The 20,332-nt window shown below is 38.7% G+C and overlaps 1 protein-coding gene across 2 annotated transcripts in view; it reads right to left on the reverse strand.

Annotated features, from left to right (window-relative positions):
- The window catches only part of GDAP2 (ganglioside induced differentiation associated protein 2), a 67,644-nt gene that overhangs the window by 19,147 nt on the left and 28,165 nt on the right, over positions 1-20,332 (reverse strand). For both annotated transcript variants that reach the window (XM_045478822.1, XM_045478823.1), the window contains 5 exons: positions 19,149-19,305; positions 9,451-9,527; positions 8,648-8,724; positions 5,350-5,489; positions 4,619-4,673 (listed from right to left, as the gene is read on the reverse strand). In XM_045478822.1, coding sequence (XP_045334778.1) covers positions 4,619-4,673; positions 5,350-5,489; positions 8,648-8,724; positions 9,451-9,527; positions 19,149-19,305 — 506 coding nt within the window. The remainder of the gene's footprint in view (positions 1-4,618; positions 4,674-5,349; positions 5,490-8,647; positions 8,725-9,450; positions 9,528-19,148; positions 19,306-20,332) is intronic.

Consider the following 20,332-nt stretch of genomic DNA (forward strand, 5'->3'; position numbering starts at 1 on the left):
ATTTCTACAAAAAAGCTTGCTGAACTTTTGACTGGCATTGAATCTGCACATTTAGCAAGCACTGAGAATTTGACAATAATAGTGTCTTCTAACCCCCAAATACAGCATGTCTTCCTTTATTTGTGCCTCCTTTCTCTCACAAATGTTTTGCAATGTACACAACTTGTACAGTGCACGAGTCTTTCACATCTTTTGCCCTATTTATCCATAAGCACTTAATAGATTTTGAAGCTGATATAAATAACATTATCTTTTAAATTTCAATTGCGCTGCCTGTTGCTAATATATACAACTGACTTGTGAATACTGATCTCAAACCCTGAAGCCCTGATAAAACTTACTTATTAATTCTACTAAGTTTTTCTGAGGATACCACAGGGTCTTCTACATAGATGCTCATGTCATCTGTGAATAAAGACAGTATTATTTACTCCTCTCTACATCTAGAGGCATTTTGCTTCTTTTTCTTGCCATATTACACTGGTTAGAACCTCTGGTACCATAATGAATAAAAGTGGAGAGAGCAGACATGCTAAAAACCAACCTAATCCTCCTGTCTCCATTAAAGAAAAATATTCAGTAGCTACTGGGTGAACAAAATATAAATGGATTATGAGATGTGGGGAAATAGTCAAGTGATATCTTTAAGTGCTACAGAAAGAAAAAAATTAGCCACCCACTAAGCATAACAAAATAGTAGGAATGTTGATATAACAGATGTTATCTGATAAGACTATGTAATCAGAACTTTACTGAACAAAGAGCAGGAAAAGCCTTTCATTTAACTGATTATTCCAACACTGTACTTTTCTTTTTCTTTTTCTTTCTTTCTTTCTTTCTCTCTCTTTCTTTCTTTCTTTCTTTCTTTCTTTCTTTCTTTCTTTCTTTCTTTCTTTCTCTTTCCTTCCTTCCTTCCTTCCTTCCTTCTCTTCCTTTCCTTCCTTTCCTTCCTTCCTTTCCTTTCCTTCCTTCCTTTCCTTTCCTTCCTTCCTTTCCTTTCCTTCCTTCCCTTCCTTCCTTCCTTCCTTCCTTCCTTCCTTCCTTCCTTCCTTCCTTCAAGCCTGGCCAAACAGCATTCTCATAAGCACTTAATTAGCACTTAACTATGCTATTCCAACACTGAGGAAACCAAAAAAAAAATTGCAATTTTTAAAAGGATTACTTAAAATATTTCATGCAAATTTTTAAATGTTTATTTTTTTGAGAGACAGACATAAGTGGGGGAGGGGCAGGGGGAGAGAGAGGGAGAGAGAGAGAGAGAGAGAGAGAGAGAGAGAGAGAGAGAGAGGAGACACAGAATCTGAAGTAGGCTCCAGGTTCTGAGTGTCAGCACAGAGCCTCACGCAGGGCTTGAACTCATGAACTGAACCATGAGATCATGACCCGAGCCAAAGTCGGATGCTTTACCGACTGAGCCACCCAGATGCTCCTTACATGCAAATTTTAAGATGAGAAATTCAACAATTCTGAAAACAATCAGAAAGCGAAAAGTGAAAAACATTCTCTCAATGAAGTCTTCACTCATCTCTTACTATGAAGGGTAATGAGGACTTTTCACTACCTATCTTAATTTCTCCACAGTGCTTTAAAATAATGACTACTTCTACCGTCTTTGACGCTTTTCCTGTCCACTGGCTCCCACAACATTAGTCAATCCTGGCTCTCTGGAAGATCTTCACATTACTGCTCCTTGGTCGCCCTCCTTGATCTCAGGGCTCTGTCAACTTTAGCTGTCTTCTTTGTGATTTTATTCATTAGCATATTTAAAGAGTTAAAGCACTATTTGCTTGATGGAGACTCTCAGATTTATATCCTAGTCCATGATCCCCTTTATCTGATGACGGCTAGAAGTCATGAATGACACAGTCCTTTCATTTACTAAATAAATAAATCCTGGGTTTTATGCTGAACTAAGTCCTCTTTTCTCCAAACCCCAATGATATAGTCCGAATTTTTTTTTTCCTTGCCTGGGCCTGAGTTTGGCCAACTTTTGCAAAGGACTCCACTGTAAATATTTTAGGCTTCCATTAACATTCTAAGAAAATATCATTAGGCAGGCCTGAAGGAACAGTGGTGTGCTCTACTGGAGGCAGGACAGTATGGACATGGACTAGGAGGTAGCTGTGTCCTTTCAGATACAAGACGGTGGTGGGACGAGCTAACGTAGAGGCAGTGGGACTAATGGCACAGGCATGGATTTGGACGGTAGTGAGCACACAGAACTGATGTAATAGGATGTTTCCCTGGCTCCTGGCTTGGGCACCTGAAGGGCAGTGGTCCCACTGACTAGGACAGGAAATATAAATAACAGTTTGGGAGTGAGTAGGGGAACACAGGAGTTATTCTGTTTCTCAAATGTTGAACTTCACGGGCCTGTAAGACATCTAAATGAAGATACTTAATCAACAGTTCAACATTCACGTCTAAGCACAGGAATGACGACGAGGAGGACGATGACGACGATGATGATAGTGGTTAACGTTTCCTGAGCGTTTATTATAGGTCAGGTAAAATTTTAAGCATTTTGCAGGTATTAATTAATGTTATCCTTCCAATAACCCTACAAGGTGAGCACTGTTATTATTATCTCCGTTTTATACAAGATGAAATTAAAGCACAGAGGTTCCATTATTTGCCTGAGATGATAAACTGGTAGTTGGCAGAGCTGGGATTAGAACCTGAGTCTTGGATTATGCTTTAAACATTGGGCTTTACTGCCTCCCCTGACATGTATGTATTTGGGAACCGCATATATATATTTGAGGGTTGCTGAAGACACAGGAATGAAACAAGGTACAGAATGAAAGAAAAGGATGAGGGTTTGGGAACACTGACATTCCAAGGATAAGCAGGAGCAGAGAGAGGGGACAGCATAGGAAACCGAGACGGAGCAGCTCGAAGTGCGAGAAAACTCAGCAAGGTTACATTTCAAGGGAGCCAAGACAAAGTGTTTCAAGGAAGAAGGGACCGGCTGGGATTAAGGCTGCAGGGAAAACAGGTAGGACGCAGATGACCAGTGATTTTGCTGTGAGTCGCTTTAGTTGCCAGAGTGGCATCTGAATGAGACTGGAGTAAATTAAGGTGGATAAAAAATGGAGACAGTGAGTGCACAACGTAGGTCACACTAAAAAATTTTGGTTGTAAAGGGGAGGAAATAGAAGTGGAGGCTTTAGCATGTTTAAAAGTTGATGAGTTAGATCCAGAAAAATGGGAGGAGAAAGACAAAGACAAAAACTGCTGAAGAGAATTCCTGAGGAAACGGAAACGTGTTGTATAGTTGATGAGTGGAGGCTCTCCAATTAAAATGTCTAGATCCCAATCCAAACTCCACTACTTACTAGGTGCTTACCTCAGAAAAGTTACTTACTCTCTCAAAGCATCAATTTCCTTGCCTGTAAAGTGGGCATAAACTACTATCTACTTCATAGATACAAGACTTTAACAAGACAATGCCTGGGAAGAGCTGGCACACAGGAAGCGCTTAGAAAACATCAGCTCTTATTACTAGGAGATCCAGACCACCAGGTAGAAGGTCTGCCCTTCATTAAGAAGAAACACATTTTTTTGTGACAGAAAAGGAGCTAATGATAGGAACAGATGTCAGGTAAGCTTGGGGTGGGAGGGAGAGGACAGAAAGCTTTTTACTGATGCTTTTGATGTTCTTGGTCAAGAATAAGGCAGGGCAAACTGTTGGAATGAGGGGCTGCTTGAGGAGAATGTGTCCTTCCTGGGACATACTGTCTAGTGAAATACCAGGGGGGCCTTAGCAGTGAAAGCTCCGTGTCTGCTTAGAAGCCCCCAGTCACATGGCTCTAAGATTTCTCCATCTGTGTTCAGCAACCCAGATACGAGAGTGAAGAAAGCAGAGTGGTGAAATGTCTCACGACCAGGTTTTGATGAGCAAGTGTGATGAACGATATTGTAGGCATTAACAGCAGTGACTGAAGTGACAGGGCAAGGGTTTCAGGCCGGACAGGGAAGAAAATAAAGACCAAAAAAAAAAAAAAAAAAAAAAGATGATAGTTTTAGAAAAAGTAAAAGAACCAAGGGAGTGCATGTGTTGATGAAGTCAAAATGCAGGACTAGATATTAGAGATATTAGGGATGTGATTGTGAACAAGACAGCTGTAATCTAGCTCTCACAAATCCTGCAGGCTAGCATAAAGTAGAAAATTAAACAATTAATTGGAATTAAAAATTAAAATCTTAAGGGGGAGTATAATGCAGGAGTACCTACTCGTTGGCAGAACGGGTGGGGGAAGGCTTTCTATGGGAAGTAACTACTGAGCAGAGGGGCAAACAGAAGTTAGCACGAGCAGAGGAAGGAAAGCGCATTCCGTATCAAGAGCGTGAGCGAAGTCCAATGAACACAGAGCATGAAGAGGCAAGCAAGAACTGAGAGGCGGACAGCCTGTATGCGTTGCCTACAAAGATACTAGACTTAACGTGGGACCAAAGCATTAGGATCACGACTGAAAATCACTGAAAAGGAACAGTAGACAAAGAAATTGGCCATCACAGTGGTGATAGTGAGAATTAAGATGTTGAAATAGATCTTAAAATGCTGGCATGCAGTGCACTTAAATGTGAGATTTAGCTAAAGAGAAACACACTGTACCTTTGAACGAAATGTTGGATGAACAAAATAAACAGCCTTCAAATTCCTCTTGTATCTAATGCGAAATAAAAACATGGGTCAGTATGTCATGTTATAGACAATTAACTCTTTGCTAGAACACAGAAATATATTCACAAAGGGGAAAAAAATTTTAAATGGGTCTAATTTACATATTGAATTTTAAGTGAAATGTCAAAAAATAATTCAGGGGACATTTCATTATTTAAAGTATCCATTTTATAGAAGATATTGTTTCTCTTGGCTGTGACAGAGCCAACTACAGGTAAAACAAAGTAAATTCATATCTAACAAAAAGTTATCATGTGCCTTTTTTTATACGGTACTAGAATATCTGAGATCATATCATGAATTATAAAACTCATGGGTCACTGGTCAAATGAAATAATATTTATAAATGTATTTTGAGAAGAGTAACACACCTTATTAACAGAAGGTAGTATTTTTGTTATCTTATATACAAAGATTGGTAACGACCCCCTTTCGCAAGGTGTTTAAAAGCAGCAAAAATTTTACATATGAATTTACTTAAATGCAAAATACACTGGAGTTAAGGAGGGCCTCCTGATATTAAAATATCTGATCTATGTGTGATAAAAATCTTTGTTACATGAAATATCTTTTCACCGAATACACAGCAATGTTTACTACTTATTAATATTAGGAAAGAAAGAAGCTATCTCCCCTCTTCATAATTTGCAAAAATAACTAACTTGACATCAACAACATCGTAGAGTTTCTTCAGGAAGTCAGAGTCCAGGTGATTGTATTCACTGGTCAGTGTGTGAAAATATACTAATACATATTCCTTCACAGCAATGTGATCCATTACATGGATGAAATATAAGAGAGCCTAGAAGGAAAAAAGAAGTAAACGTAAGACCATCTTGCATAAGTAGTCAATTTCGCAGAAGCCAAGAGAGAGGCAAAACTCAGAAGATGAACCTAATTGATGCCCCAGGCACTACAGATGGACATCTCAGACTAATGAGTATCAATTCTCTTTGAAAAAGAGCTTCAGGAAAGTGAACCTAGCCAGTGTTTACCAGTTCTCAGAAATGCTACAGTAGGATCGCTTTCTGCCTTGTTCTAAGGGCTGGAGGAGAACAATCAGTCTCTATGTGCTCAAATAACTCTTCATATACTCAAAAGAGTTCTTCAGTCAATTGCGAGGTTTTCCCTCTCTAGGATAATGAATTGTAGAAGTACAATTTCTAGACTTCTGATCATTCTTGAAGTTTCTGCCTGAAACTCAATGAAAATCTTTGCAGTCTCTACTGGGATGCAGACTTATGGCTCTCACGTAACCAAGAATTACTACAGAAGGACATTCTGAGCGATGCCTCCCTCCCATGGCTCACTTGGAGGACTAATTTTCTTGGCATCTTTAATGTTGAACTGAAATGAGGAAAAGGACAACAGGTTTAGTCAGTAGATGGCAATGAGCCGGGCAGCATTTCTAGAGCTCTGAAAGACTCAAATTTAATGTGACCCAGATCACATTAGAGAAACACTTCATTATAAGAAGGATGAAATTTAAGAGAAACATTAAACATGGAGCAGAGCTCCAATATGGGCAGGGCCAGGGTAACCCAGTGGTGTAGTTATAAACAATGACATAGAGGAAGCTAAGAATTAACCACTGAAAGATTATCAAACAGGCGATTTCCCAATTTTCCTCAGGATAGTCTTTGGCATTATCATGAGTAGTCTAAAATGGATTAGCATCCAACTGCTACCAGAGCAGACAAAGGAGGAGGGCACTAACTACACACAGGATCCTTCCACTTTGCTGGTTTGGACCTCACAATGTATCTCATTATGTTACATGAAATGATACATCATGGATATCCAGAACACCAAGCAAGTGCACGCCAAAATCAAATGCAGAGATTTATGTTTTTATTGGCTATCAATCACATTATTAATGATCAGAATGAATGTTATGTTGGTTGTTAATGACACAAAACAAATGGCTACAAGTAGAAACTTAGTAATGATATAATTTGCATTAGTCGAGCTTTTCCTGTGCATTTGTGTGTGTGTGTATTTTTATTATTATTTCTGCTTTTACCAGACTGCTTTGGCCCTCTTTCTATCTACTCTCCACCTCCTGCAGGGCAATTAAGATACCCATTTGCAGCTTTAAATTCCCCATCTTTAACTTAAATGTTTTTCATTATAAGGAAGTATAGCCACATGACAGAAAAATGTAGAAAACAAATTCTCCCCAAAACCATGACATCCATTTTGAAATATTTACATTTTGAGTTTTTACCTTTATGCTTAAAACAAAACAAGTTAAAGTCAGGGTATAGGCAATTAATGCACCACTTTTCTATTGATATTACATTATAAATATTTCTCTATAGTACTGTATTTATTTGCCTTTGTAACCATAACCTTTAAGGGTCACAAAATACTCCATCTGTGGATATGCCATAATTAATTGTTAGAACTTTAAGTCATAGTTTTGTGGTACAAACCAGCCCATGGGAGCATGCCAGGTCCAATGCTTCCATAATTTTTTTTTTTTTTACCTAAACACCAGTGACCAGGAGCCTAAGGGCTTAGCCAGAAAGCAATGATCTGCTTTCATACAAATGTGTTTTATCTCAAAATTGTGTGCAATTTTTATATTTTTAGGTACAAAATTTGTTACTGTGGTTAAGAACGATTTGTTAAAGTGATTTTCCTCTTTTGCAGTCACTTTCTAATACACTGATGTTCTTGGATGACCTATGTATTTATCTTCTGGATTCAATGGTCTCTTGCCCAAGTATTCCAATTTGGGCAGCTTCAGGCTCTACAGCTACTTCCATTACTCATATTATTTCCTTAGTACAAATTCTGAGGAACAGAATTCCTGGGTCGATGGATGTGACCACCTTTATCATTTTAATTCATCTTTGATGACAATGATTATTATTTAAAAGTTCAGGCCAGTTTTGAAAGTGAAAAAAGATATCTCATTCTGATTCGCTTTTTTTTTTTTTTTGGATTACTAATCATTTTTATTTTTTATTTATTTTATTTTTTTAAGTTTATTTTTGAGAGAGAGAGAGAGAGAGAGGGAGGAAGCATGCAGGGAAGGGGCGGGGGGGGGGGGAAACAGAGGCTCTGAAGTGGGTTCCACGCTAACATCACAGAGCCCCATCCGGGGCTCAAACTCACAAACCATGAGATCATAACCAGAGTCAAAGGGGGATGCTCAACCGACTGAGCCACCCAGGCGCCCTGGATTACTAATCATTTCTTTATAAATTTTTTTTTAAAGTTTATTCATTTCTGAAAGACAGAGAGAGACAGGGCACAGGCAGGGGTGGGGCAGAGAGAGAGGGGGACACAGAATCTGAAGCAGGCTCCAGGCTCTGAGCTGTCAGCACAGAGCCCGATGCGATGCGGGGCTCCAACTCACGAACTGTGAGATCATGACCTGAGCCGGAGTCGGATGCTCAACCAACTGAGCCACCCAGGTGCCCCAGTAATCATTTTTAAAAGCATAATCATTTTCTTATTTTTATTTGCCAGTAATAATACCATTTTTTCTCTTACGAATCTGTCCTTTGCATCCAAATGAAGGGGTTATGGAATCATGACATCTTGGGGTAACTACATCTCTGACTTCTTCTCTTCAGATAGATACTCAAGAGTTAATTTTTCTTTTTTTCAAGACAAGCAGTATCTGATTGTTAGTACAATTATAACCTAGAGTGATTCCAACCCAAAACTCTCCGGCTACATCACATCCGAAGCGGAGCGACTGCGTTTTTGGAGATCACATGATGGCATTCTCGTATTTTCGAGAATTTGCTCTCCTACAGAGCAAAACCGAACCCCTAACGTACTGAAATGAATGGTGCATGCCAGCCTACAGACCCAGGGCTGCTCCTCTGCCCAGATACACACAATTCTGCCCCCTCTCATATTCTCAGTCCTGATTCCAAATTCACATCCTACTAATTGTAAAAATCAACATCATGTGTAAAACAGAGCCTTGCTGTGGCTTACCTTGTCCATATCTATTAATGTGACAGGAATGTTTCTTCCAACTACCACCATCACTGTGCGCCCACAGTTATCAACACCTGCGAACGGGAAATGTGATCAGCGCCTAGAGACTTTATTCCAAGGCTGGACTCGGACACTGTAAAAACATTCTACACAAATATAAAAGACTGAAAACCAGGAACTTAACGTTTTTCCAATTTCATCCTCAGATTTCTTTCACTTTGTGGAAAACAATACATATATATATTTTAGCTTTATGAGGTTCTGATGACTGCACTTATTTTTAAGATAAAGGCTTCCTGCAGGTTTTAAATCAGGGATAGCCAAGGGTAAGGCTGCAGGGCCAAGGCCTTTTGATAAATAGGTTTTGTTCAAGTTTTAATAACATTAGTGATCCAGGAAAAACTAATGGGAACTCAATTCTGAAAATTAACAATTACTGCCTGAAAAAGGAATTTAATGGAGAAAGAGTGGAAATTTGAGAACTTTCCCCATTTCCATTATACATTTAGACAAGGTTTGAATTTTGTATAGCAAGTGAATGGTATTTTTAAGAGCAGAAAAGATGTTAAAAGGTAAGAAAAGAGACATTAAGAAGAAGTGGACCAACGCAGAACTACAAGATGAAAATTTTATAGGTTGAGATGTTATTTTTAAGATCTTGATGATGAGCCAAACTATCCTCATTAGTATAAAAAATTTTTTTTCGTAGGCAAAATGGACAAAATCAGAGAAAAATGAAGTTTCTAGTAGAGTGCTAGGTGGGGTCCTTAAAAAGGAAAAGAAAAGCTACTTACGCTCACCTGTTTGGTATAAGGCTTTTAGAGAAGCAATATCAGATAGATCCTCAGATCTTGCTTGACACAACCAGCGATTATAACTAGAGAAATAAAGGATATAATTATTATAATAACCCCCTGTAAATTAAATTGACAAATGGAATCTGTTTCTTTCCCTAAAGAATGAGGTTTTATTATAATGTGCAAGAAGTTAAGGAGGGCATATTATGCAGAATCTCAACCAATGCTGAGAAAATGTTAAACCGATGTTTATTATATAATAAACAAAGATGAGTCACTGAGAAAATGTGTTCATACTACATGATTTAAAATAATCCTTTATGATCAAGTGAAGACTATTCATATAAATGACAAAGACAGCAAGTACTCAAATGAACACTGTTTTCAAATACTATTATTTTCCCTTACTAAACAACATGGCAGAGAAGGCCTAAAGCAATAGCAGTTATCCAAAACAGATGTTCACTCATCCAACGATTTACCGAGTGCTTACAAAACGCTAGGTATTGAGAATGCTACAGTGAATAAACACTGTCAGTGCCCTCAAGTTTACTTTTCAGAAGAAAAACAGGTAAGTGTTTTAAATGTTACATGGGACCACAAAGGAACTAGGTAATTTTATGTGGGAAGTCCAGGTTTATTTTAATGATTGGTTAATCAAACCAGTTGCACTGAGAACCCACAGAGCAGATCCCAGGGATCTTGGCTTAGCTTGGCTTTAGCTAAAAGGACATGAAAGCTGGAAGAGACGTTAAAGATCTCAAAGCGGGGAAATGACTTGCAAGGTCAAGCTAGTCTTAGTCACCAGTCAATTATTGCTAGAGCTGAATTTGAAGTTTACTCATATCTCCAGAGTTCTGGAAAGGTCAGTACTTTTTCTACTATTTCATACTGTTTGGTTGTAATTCAAAGTGCCACTTATTTGCAAAAACAGCTTTCACAGCACTGAAATCATGAGAAGCAACTCTGAAGAATCTAGGTTACATAGGGCAACATCCCACAACATGAGGAAAACTAAACCAGGAGAGGGAGACTTGGGTTCTAATCCTATCGCTTTCTGTGCAACCTTAGTAAATAAAGCTGCTTCACCTCTATGGACCTGTTTCCTCATCCGTAAAGTGGTGTTTACAGAGGACACCTTTCAGCTATAATGTACACTCACACAACTAAGGGTATTTAATAGGAAACCTATTACATATGGATTGTAATCAACAAGTGATACGTCTGCTAGTATCACAGAAATTGAACTGCCTGTGAAAAACATACTTGGTATCACAAGATTCTACAGTTTAAATCTGGAAACTTACCCACCTACGCAAATTGAAAAGTGAAAGACAAAATAGCTTTCAACTCTGGCTTAAGACATAACTTGCAACTCAAGAAAAGAACTATGTTTATGGTCGTTCTCCCTTATCCCTATGTACTGTTCCAAAATTTTAGAGTCATTTCCTTGGTTATTCACATGAAATCCGCAAAGGTACTGTTTTCTAACTGTCTTACGGTTAAGTCATCTCACTGCAAGATTGAACAGCACAGATCTTAAGTGTGTCATGAGTTCCACAGGTCCGACCTGGCATAAAACATGTAACAGGAATTCAGTAAACGTCTGTTAATTTCTATACTCCATTCATGTATTCATTAGCTCATTTTTCAAAGGTGCAGGGCATACATGCAAATGTCTGCCTCATAGTAGGGACTCTAAGCTTTGTTGAATGAAATAATAAACATAAGTATTATTCAAGATATTTGGGGGGGGCACTGGAGAATGATAATAAAAGGCACTTGGTTTCAAAGATTTTAAAGCTGAATATATGAGATAGACACATATTACAAAGAATAAACTTTGTAACAGGATGGAACGAAACAAGCAGTCCAACAGACGTCTAAAATTCTATCAATCAAGTGTGCTCAGAGGAAGACTGGCGGGGGTGCGGATAGTGGGAGTGGAGTGGAGGCAAGATCCAGACATGCAGAATTAACTGTTCTCTTCTTTGAACCACAAAGATTAGTACAAGGCTTCACCCACTTACTGCCAGTGTTTGCTTCTACTCAGGCCACATGACAGAGAATATGGCTTATTTGTCTCTATATTTCCAGCCAATCCCTAGGGTAGCTCCTGATACTGAGTAACGATGTGTTCAATCAACTCTGAAAAAAATCTTTTTCGAATTGGAATTCAGGTGCACAAAACAAAATTAATTAGCCTTGGTTCAAATCACTCTCATCACGGGTACACACATGGTTCTCTTTAAAAAACTGCTTATCTAATTACTTATGTTTAATGAAGTAATAAGTACTCTGAAACCTCCTGGCCAAAACAAAAGCAGGCACTCTCACAATAATCTACATCTAATCACATGGTCACTCCCCTCCAATTCTGGCCCCTGCCTCCTCCCCCCCCCCCCCGCCCCATAACCAGTGTCTGGAATCACAGGTTCATCATTTTCTTGCTTTCCTTTTTATATCTTTTTTTGTTCATTTGTATGTATTCCTAAGAAGTTTTTTGGAAAAAGCTTACCACTCTGTATGTAATCTCTTGGGTCTTGTTTCACCTACTGGACTGCTAAGATTCATCTGTATCATTGGGTGGCATTGTTCTTCATTCACCTTGATTACCACGTAAATTGTAGTTGTACTACATGAAAACGACGCTTTTTTTTCATCTACTCTCCTACTGGTGGGCGCCCGGACTGTTCCCAGGTTTGTGCTCCTGTGCACAGTGCTACGATCATTTTACATGTTTCCTGGTATATGTGTGCATGCTTTCTCTTGGGTAGCTACATAAGGGTTGAAGTGCTAGGTTACAGGTATATTCAGTTTTGGGAGGTAAGGCCAGACCCCTTTTCCAAAGGGCTGTACCTACTTGTGCTTCTACAAGCAATGGATACGATTTCCTGGGAACCCATGTCCTCAGCACGTGGTATTGACAGATGTTTTAACTCTTGCCAGTCAGGTTTGAAAGGGTAGCTCATTTCTCTGGTCACTAATGATGCTGAGAACCTGTTCATATTTATTGGACATGTCTTCTGTGAGATGCCTGTTCATATTGTTTTTCTAGAGGGCTATTTGTTCTTTTCTCACTCACCTGTAGGAATTTTTTGTATATTCTTGATCCTAGTCATTTTCCAGTTATGTTTACCGTGAACACTCCCATTCTGTAACTTGTTTTTCACTTTAAGATTCACTGCTCCATCTGCCAGAACTCTTAATTTTAATACAGTCAAAACTATTTTTTCTTTTACAGTCAATTCCTTTTATATCTTAAGAAACCTGTCCTTTCTCCAAGGTATAAAAGATACTATCCTACAACTTCTTCCATGAGTTTTAATTAAAAAAAAAATTTAAGTCCTCAATCCATCTAAAATTGACTTTAGTCCATGGTGTGAATCCTGATATGGTATAAACTCTAAAATGTTGTTAACCTTGATCTGTGATTAACAGCTTGAGATCCTAGAATAGATTTTGGCTGGCAAAATCTATACGAGCATATTCATGGGGAGAAGGTTTATAGCTTACATGTGATTCTTTAAAGGCTTTATGATTCAAAAAGGTTTAGTTTCTAAGCCTGAGACGAATTCCAATGCAACAACTCAGGACTGCAATCTTCAGCTGGTTTCTTCTTTATTCTAATCAAGTCTCCTCCCTTCCCACTACGGATCACAGAAGTTTAATTTGATTATCTAGTCAACTTTCTTTTCCTTTAAACAAGAATTTGGAAGAAGGGAATAAAAGCAAAAGACGTCAGCTTTATCTCCTCAGCTAACATGTTTGTTTCCCTCAACTATTAAAAAAATATTTTAGGAGCGCCTGGGTGGCTCAGTCAGTTGAGCGTCCGACTTCAGCTCAGGTCATGATCTCGCGGCTGGTGAGTTGGAGCCCCGCGTCGGGCTCTGTGCTGACAGCTTGGAGTCTGAAGCCTGCTTCATATTCTAAGTCTCCCTCTCTCTCTTCTCTGGCCCTCCCCTGCTCATGCTGTCTCTGTCTCTCAAAAATAAGCATTAAAAAAATTTCGAAAACATTTTAAAACTTCCATTATATCTCTTATAAACTGCACCTCATTTTTTGCTATAGTTTCTGCACTTCTTTTCAATAAAGACATACAATTTTTTACCCCAATCCAACAATCAAAACAAATGCTAAAAGGAAAGTATCAACTTAAAACAGTTTCTTGTTTTCTTAGAGCTTATTCCAGGTAAATGGATTTCTATTACCTGCTGGGTAAATTGCAATAATCACAGGTAAACAGTCACACAAAATATGGCAACACGGCAGCAAAGGGAGCCACTACAGTGCTCTGAAGGCAGAAATACTGAGTGGACAGATTCTCAACAGGCTGCAATCAACTAAGGCTGGATGCCGTCCTCACAAAGCTAACAGAAGGCAATTTCTTCCAGTTAATCAATTACCATCCACGTGCATAACCACAGGTTGAATGATGAAGAAAAGATACGCTAAATTATTCTTAAAAGACTAATGGCTAACATATTTGTGTGTAACCAATAGCCCAGGGAGAATGTTGGCTTTGGAATCAACATAATCTTTCCTGACCTGATGGAACTGCCCCACGCTGGACTTGGTTAGGACCCCTGTCACATACTCATTGGACCCTGTAGTTTAAATAAATTATTCATACAATACTTAGTTTAACATTTCTCTCCTCTGCAAGACCCGAAGCTCCATAAAGCTGACACTGTATCTGTCTCGCATGTCACTATTATGTTTTCAGCATGACACCTAGCACATTAGTAAGGGCTCAGAAAATACTTAACAGTGAAGGAGATGAAGTTTTTATTCCGGAAAATGACTTAAGAGTTGTTGGCAATTGGATCTTAAGCCAAGCGAGGAACAATAACGGAAAAAGAAAAAGTTACTGTAATATAATTTTAAGAGTTTTAAAGCTGTATTTTTGAAAAAGAGTATCTAGGTTGCTTCCTAATTTTTGTAAGTAAGCCAACTTCTATCTTACGATATACCCAAATCACTGTCACAACTGGATAGAAGACCTAGATATATTAGTAAAGAATTAGGCAACATGCCTAATTTTTTCAGATGTTAAAAAGAATTACCACACAGAGGTAATGATGTGGCGAGGTAGTGCTGGGCAAACAATGAGCTGACTCTATAAAGACAATCCATGGGACCTTAGTGTTGTTACTGATGGAAGAATTGAAAGCTTTCAAAAAGATATTGCTAACTAAAGACCTACTTCCTCAGAGATTAAAAAAAAAAAAATCACTCGATCAACCCGATCAACCCACATAATGAACAGAAACCAGACCTGTTATGTGTAAATAAAGCCTTATTTAGACAAAATAAGAGAAATAAATAAACTGAGAAAAACCACAGCCTGAAATCTTAAAACATTCAGCACGTAGCAGAGTAAGCACTCAGTTATGTTATGAACTCGTAGACAAGGAGTCATCAAATCTCAAACCTTTTGGTCTCAGGACCCTTTGATGTTTATATCAGTTATCTCTACCAACATTTACCATGTTAGAAATAAAAACAGAAATGTTAAAAGTGATTATTTGTAAATCTAAAAACAACAAAAACCTTTACGTGAACATTAAGCGACTTTACACGACAAAAACTGTGTTTTGGGAGAAGGGTTAATACTCCTCTTTTGGCAAATCTCTTCAGGTTCTGCTGGATTCTCACATCTGCTTCTGCATTTAATCTACTGCAATGTCACACAGTAAGTAGCCTCTGGGAAACTCCACTGAACGGTGGGAGGAGGAGGAGGACAAGGGCAAATAGTCTGAGTAGCATCACAAAACTGGTTTTGGTCTCTTGGGCTCCCTGAAAGGGTCTCTGGTTCCTTGCCCACCCTTCTGAGCCTCTGTTATTACTCTGAAGTATCCTGCAGCATAGCTATGAGACTCAACCTCATTTGTAATCATCACAGACGCTGGGCACTTAAATGGAAATCTGACAACGTTTTGATCCAGACGTAGCTTATCACTCAAGAGCACAGTGTGACAGAGGCTCCTCGCCCGTTTCTCAGTGCAGGCTTTGGGAGCCACAGGCTGTGTTTTGACTACACAGTCACAGCCTGACCGCTGCTCAGAACACACCCCGGCACCTGAAGACCATGTGGCTCACTCATGAATTTTAAAACAGAGGGACTACCTTAATTATCTCTGGCTACTTCAATATCTAGAATGTTATCTTGTACAGTGTAAATATTCAACATTTTCTGAACTGAATGGAAACTATCAACTGTGCAACAAATGTGAATCTCAAGATCAAGGCCCTCTACCAACAAGGACAGTGCTTTCCATGCTGTATTCACATTCCTTCTGAGAAGCTATCCCTTTGCCGAGGACTTCTTTCCAGAAAGGAGTGAAGAGGTTTTAATGCTGACTTGAACTAGTCACTGAACTAATCATTAAGTGAAACAAATCTCATTAAAGAGAGAAAGAGACACATACAGACAAGTATCCAGTCCAAACACAAACTTCAAAATTTCCACATTATCTATACTACTCATGGAGAAATGAAAAAGGTATGAGGGGTACACGTGTGTGTAGAAGAGAAAGAGAACAGGTTGACTGATTTGAGAAAAGTGGCTGCAATGCAGTTCTTTGAATATGAATACAAAAAATCTCTAGTCCTTTGCCAACATGTCTGAAGTTGGTTTGTGTAAGTGGGCTGAAGAAGGTGGCGGAGAAGGGAGATGTGCCGTACTCGCCACTCGGAAGGCTCTTTCTCAGTGAGCTGTGACTCTGGGCGAGCCAGTCTTGGGGATCATTTACCCTCTAGAAAGGGGTCAGACTACATCAGTGATTTAGGACGCAGAAGAATCACTTATGAAACTTTAGAAACTTTCCACAGAGGTTCTGATGCAGGAAGTTTGGTGTGGGGCATACACATTTTTAGCAAGCAGCCCGGGTGATGATAATGCTTACAGACCATGTGTTCCACTTTGGAAAACTGTATCAGACGATTACCAACATTCCTTTTGACTACGGGTATTCATTCACGGGAAACCACAAACCAGTGGTTCTTGAAGTGTGGTCCACAGTCTTGACGCTTTTCAGGGGGTTTCCAAAGTCAAAACCGTTCTCATCATCATACTGAAACATCATTTGCCTCTTTCACTGTGTTCACATTTGCACCCATGGCGGAAAAACAACTGTTAAGTCAAACTACTGGTGCCTTATGATGAACCATGGTGGAGGCCCCAGATTGTACTAGCAGTCACTATGCTCTTCCGTTGCCAAAATTCCCAGAGAACCAAAAAAAAAAAAAAAAAAAAGAAAGAAAAGAAAAAGAAAAAAGCCAGTTTTATTTAAGAATGTCTTTGATGAGGAAGTAAAAATTATTATTTTTATTAAATCAACCCTTGGGAACACATCTTTTTAATTTTAATGTAGCACAGAATGGGAAGAACACTTCTACATACCGAAGTATGAGGTTGTCTTGAAGAAAAGCACTGTGTGACTTAGAAGCTGAACTAGTTGCTTTTTTTTCATGGGACACTGTTTTTCTTCAAATAATGACTGGCAGACAAACTGTGGTTATTCAACATGAGTATTTGGCAGATGTTTTCTCAAAAATGAATAAAGTGACCCTGTCGCTTCCAGAAAAACAACCAACGGTATTTCTTGCCAATGATAAAACTTGAGATTTAAAATGCACATATAATTTTGGAAAATTCGTCTCTATCACCAGAAGCTTAGAGTTCCTAATACTTAAAGACTTTTCTGATGAGGTCAGTGGCAATATTAACAAATATAATTTCTTCATATTGGGTACTGAAATCTGTCAATATTTAGAAGATCCGAATAATTCAGTGAATCGATGTTTTCCAACAGAAAATGTTATACATTCATGCTATAAATTCCTATTATAAAACCAATTCAAAGAGGACAGAACAAAACATTTTAATATATCAGAATATAAAAATTCATGGATATGCTTTGAGATTCCCTATTACCACTAAACTGTAAGAAACTACCATTTATCGAGTTATGTTGTAATAGCAGAAAACACCATAAATTATTTGAAAAGGCTATTAACATACGCCTCTCCTTCCCAATTATGTATCTGAGTGGGGCTGGATTTTCTTCATACACTTCACCCAAAACAACTTATTGCAACAGTCTGAATGCTGATATGAGAATCCAGCTGTCTTCTATTAAGCCAAACATTAAAACATTTGCAAAAATGTAAAACAGTGCCATTTCTTCAATTTTTTTAGTGATTTTTCATAAAAACACAATGGATTATTTTTAAATAAATTAATGATTTCTCATACGATGAATACTGGTAGACACAAACCACGTAAACAAAAGCTCTCTGGGGTCCTTAACAGTTTTTAAGAGTGCAAAGGGGACCTAAGACAAAACAGTTTAAACACTGCCTTCGACCAAAAAAAGGTACCCAGATCTAGTAGTGCATGAATCACCATGTGAAAAAGTTCAAAATATATACAGATGCCAAAGTCCCAGTCATGTGAGGGAGAACCCCATCACTGTATTTAAAGAAAAATGTTTGCCAGTTGATTCTTACACATGCAAATTTAGAAACCACTGAAACTATCATTTACTGGCCACTGCTTGTGGAAAAGCTGTTCATTGGTGCCCCCTAGTGGCAAATTTGCTTTGTTTCTAAAAATAAAATCAGAATAAAATGAAGACCAGAAAATCACCAGATACAAAGTTCTAATTCTGTAAGGGACTCCAGAGGTCATCCAGTCCACTCCCACTTACAGATGGAGACTGACAACAACCACACATCACTACAAGATACCGTGATAGAGGCTATGCTTTGCTTAAGTACAGGTGTGAAAAAGCATACCGGAGAAGCCATCTATTCCAGACTTCCCTTCCACCTATTCTGGCTTATCTCCAGGGAGATAAATTTCCAGAGGCAATCACTTTTAAGCTGAAACCTGGAGAATGGGCAGGAATTGAAGGATGAGAGTATTCTGGTCAAAAGGGATGGCAAGTACCAAAGCTAAAAGGTAAAATAGACCAGGATTTGCTCGGTACTGAAGAGAACAACAGTGATCGATTTTAAGCGCTTGCTAAGTACCAGGTGCTCACAACAATCCTATGAGATGTTAACCTCTCAACCCCCTATAAGGTAATGCTGATATGAACTATAATTTACCATTTTTCTTTCCTGTAAAAGTGCCTGAAAAGCAGCTAGTTTTCCAAAGACTGTTAATCCTTGGAAAAGCTTACCCAGAAGCATATAAGCTGCTTTTCTTTATGCTTGAAAAAGGACTTATTCAGAATTGCTTTAGAAGACACCTGAAAGAAATGGAATGGCTTTTAAGGTCCCTGGGATAAATCAGGGAGAAATAAAGTGTTTTTAAATGTAACGAAACTATAGATCACGCTTTAGTTATAAATACAACAAAGTTAAGTAAAATCTTTGTTAACTCTGCCTTTCCCTTCCCCTAGTTGCTACTTTTAGAACTTCACCCAGAGGCACCACAACTATAGTAGAAAGAGAGGGGGCTCAGAAATCTGATGTGCATCTGAACACTGGCTTCGCTACATTTTAACTGTCACCACTGAGAAGTTAACTTTGATTTTCTACATCTCCCAAATAGGGACAACATCTTCCTCACCGGATTGTCATGAAAAATAGACTAGAATACATTATATGTTGATCACTTGGCAGCTGTAAGGTCCTTTCTTATTCCTCAAGTCCTTCCATGTCTATCAGTCCAAAGGGGTTCGCCTTACTTTCTCTGATGCTGCTTCTGCAGGGCTGCCTCTGATAACTGGCCCTGAAGGATCAGTCTTCTCTGCTTATCAATATCTCCTTCCATTCGAGCAAAAGCATGAGAGCCGATGAAAGAGAGATCTACTCCCAAGCCTTCAGCCTCCTCTTCTTGGTTGTCTGTAACAAAAATACTATCAATAGAGAGCGTAGGACAACACCCGACTATAAATGCTACAGACTGTGAATGCCTAAGAGGGAGGACTGTGAGGTAATCAAAACACTAGGGTTAAGGGCATTTTTTTTTTTCTTGAGAATCAAACTGAAATCAGATTTAGGCATTTAACGAACTGAAATAACGCAAGAAACCCCCTGTCCCTGTGTGACAGAAATTTTAGGAATACCAAGGTGACCTAGGTGTCACTTCAGGAAGGAAAGAGTAGAACCTAACGATAAGCAAAAAGAAGTAATTATACAGAATGCAGGTTGAAAGATGGACTGTCACACCACATCTGACAAAACAAATAAAAAAGAACAAATGTTTGGGATCATTTATCCAGAACTGCTTACGGAGGGAGCACGTGGTTAGCGGACACAGAAACTGGAGTCCATTTGTTTGATAAGCCCCAGTGACAGACAGCTGGAGCGGGACTGCAGGACCCACATTCACTAGGATAACGTTTCATTCTAATTTAGCATCCTGGTTTTCTCTACTGGTCATGCCTATGTAATCATTCCGACCCGTCAGAGTTCTAGTTTTCACTACGAATTAATAAATTAAGTTTCCAATTTACCCATATGATCATTTTGTTTGGCTAGATGTCAGTACTTCGGGAATGGATCATCTCTTAATGTGCTCCTCACTGCCTTCCCAGATTTATTAAAAAAAAAAAAAATGTCTTTAAAGAAAGGAAAAAAAAAATGCCTTGGGCCATGGGGAGCTTCCCAAGGTGATGCCACTACTTGAAGCCCAGCCAGGTGGGCCACCTCAATGGGACTTCCTTACCTCTACTTCACTGCTCTTCAAATTGTGATGGGTCAATAGCTCAGAAAGTGTGCTTTTATGAACAAATACCCACGAATGAATCAAGTAAGCTGACTTTACATCTATTTTAACAGACTGAACATTCTAATTGAAAAGATTTATGAGCACTAAGGCCTACATTTTTGAGGTGATCAAGCACTCTTTGTGAATGGTTGACACAAG

Source organism: Leopardus geoffroyi, chromosome C1 (assembly GCF_018350155.1).
Source record: "Leopardus geoffroyi isolate Oge1 chromosome C1, O.geoffroyi_Oge1_pat1.0, whole genome shotgun sequence".
Classification (NCBI taxonomy): Eukaryota; Metazoa; Chordata; class Mammalia; order Carnivora; family Felidae; genus Leopardus; species Leopardus geoffroyi.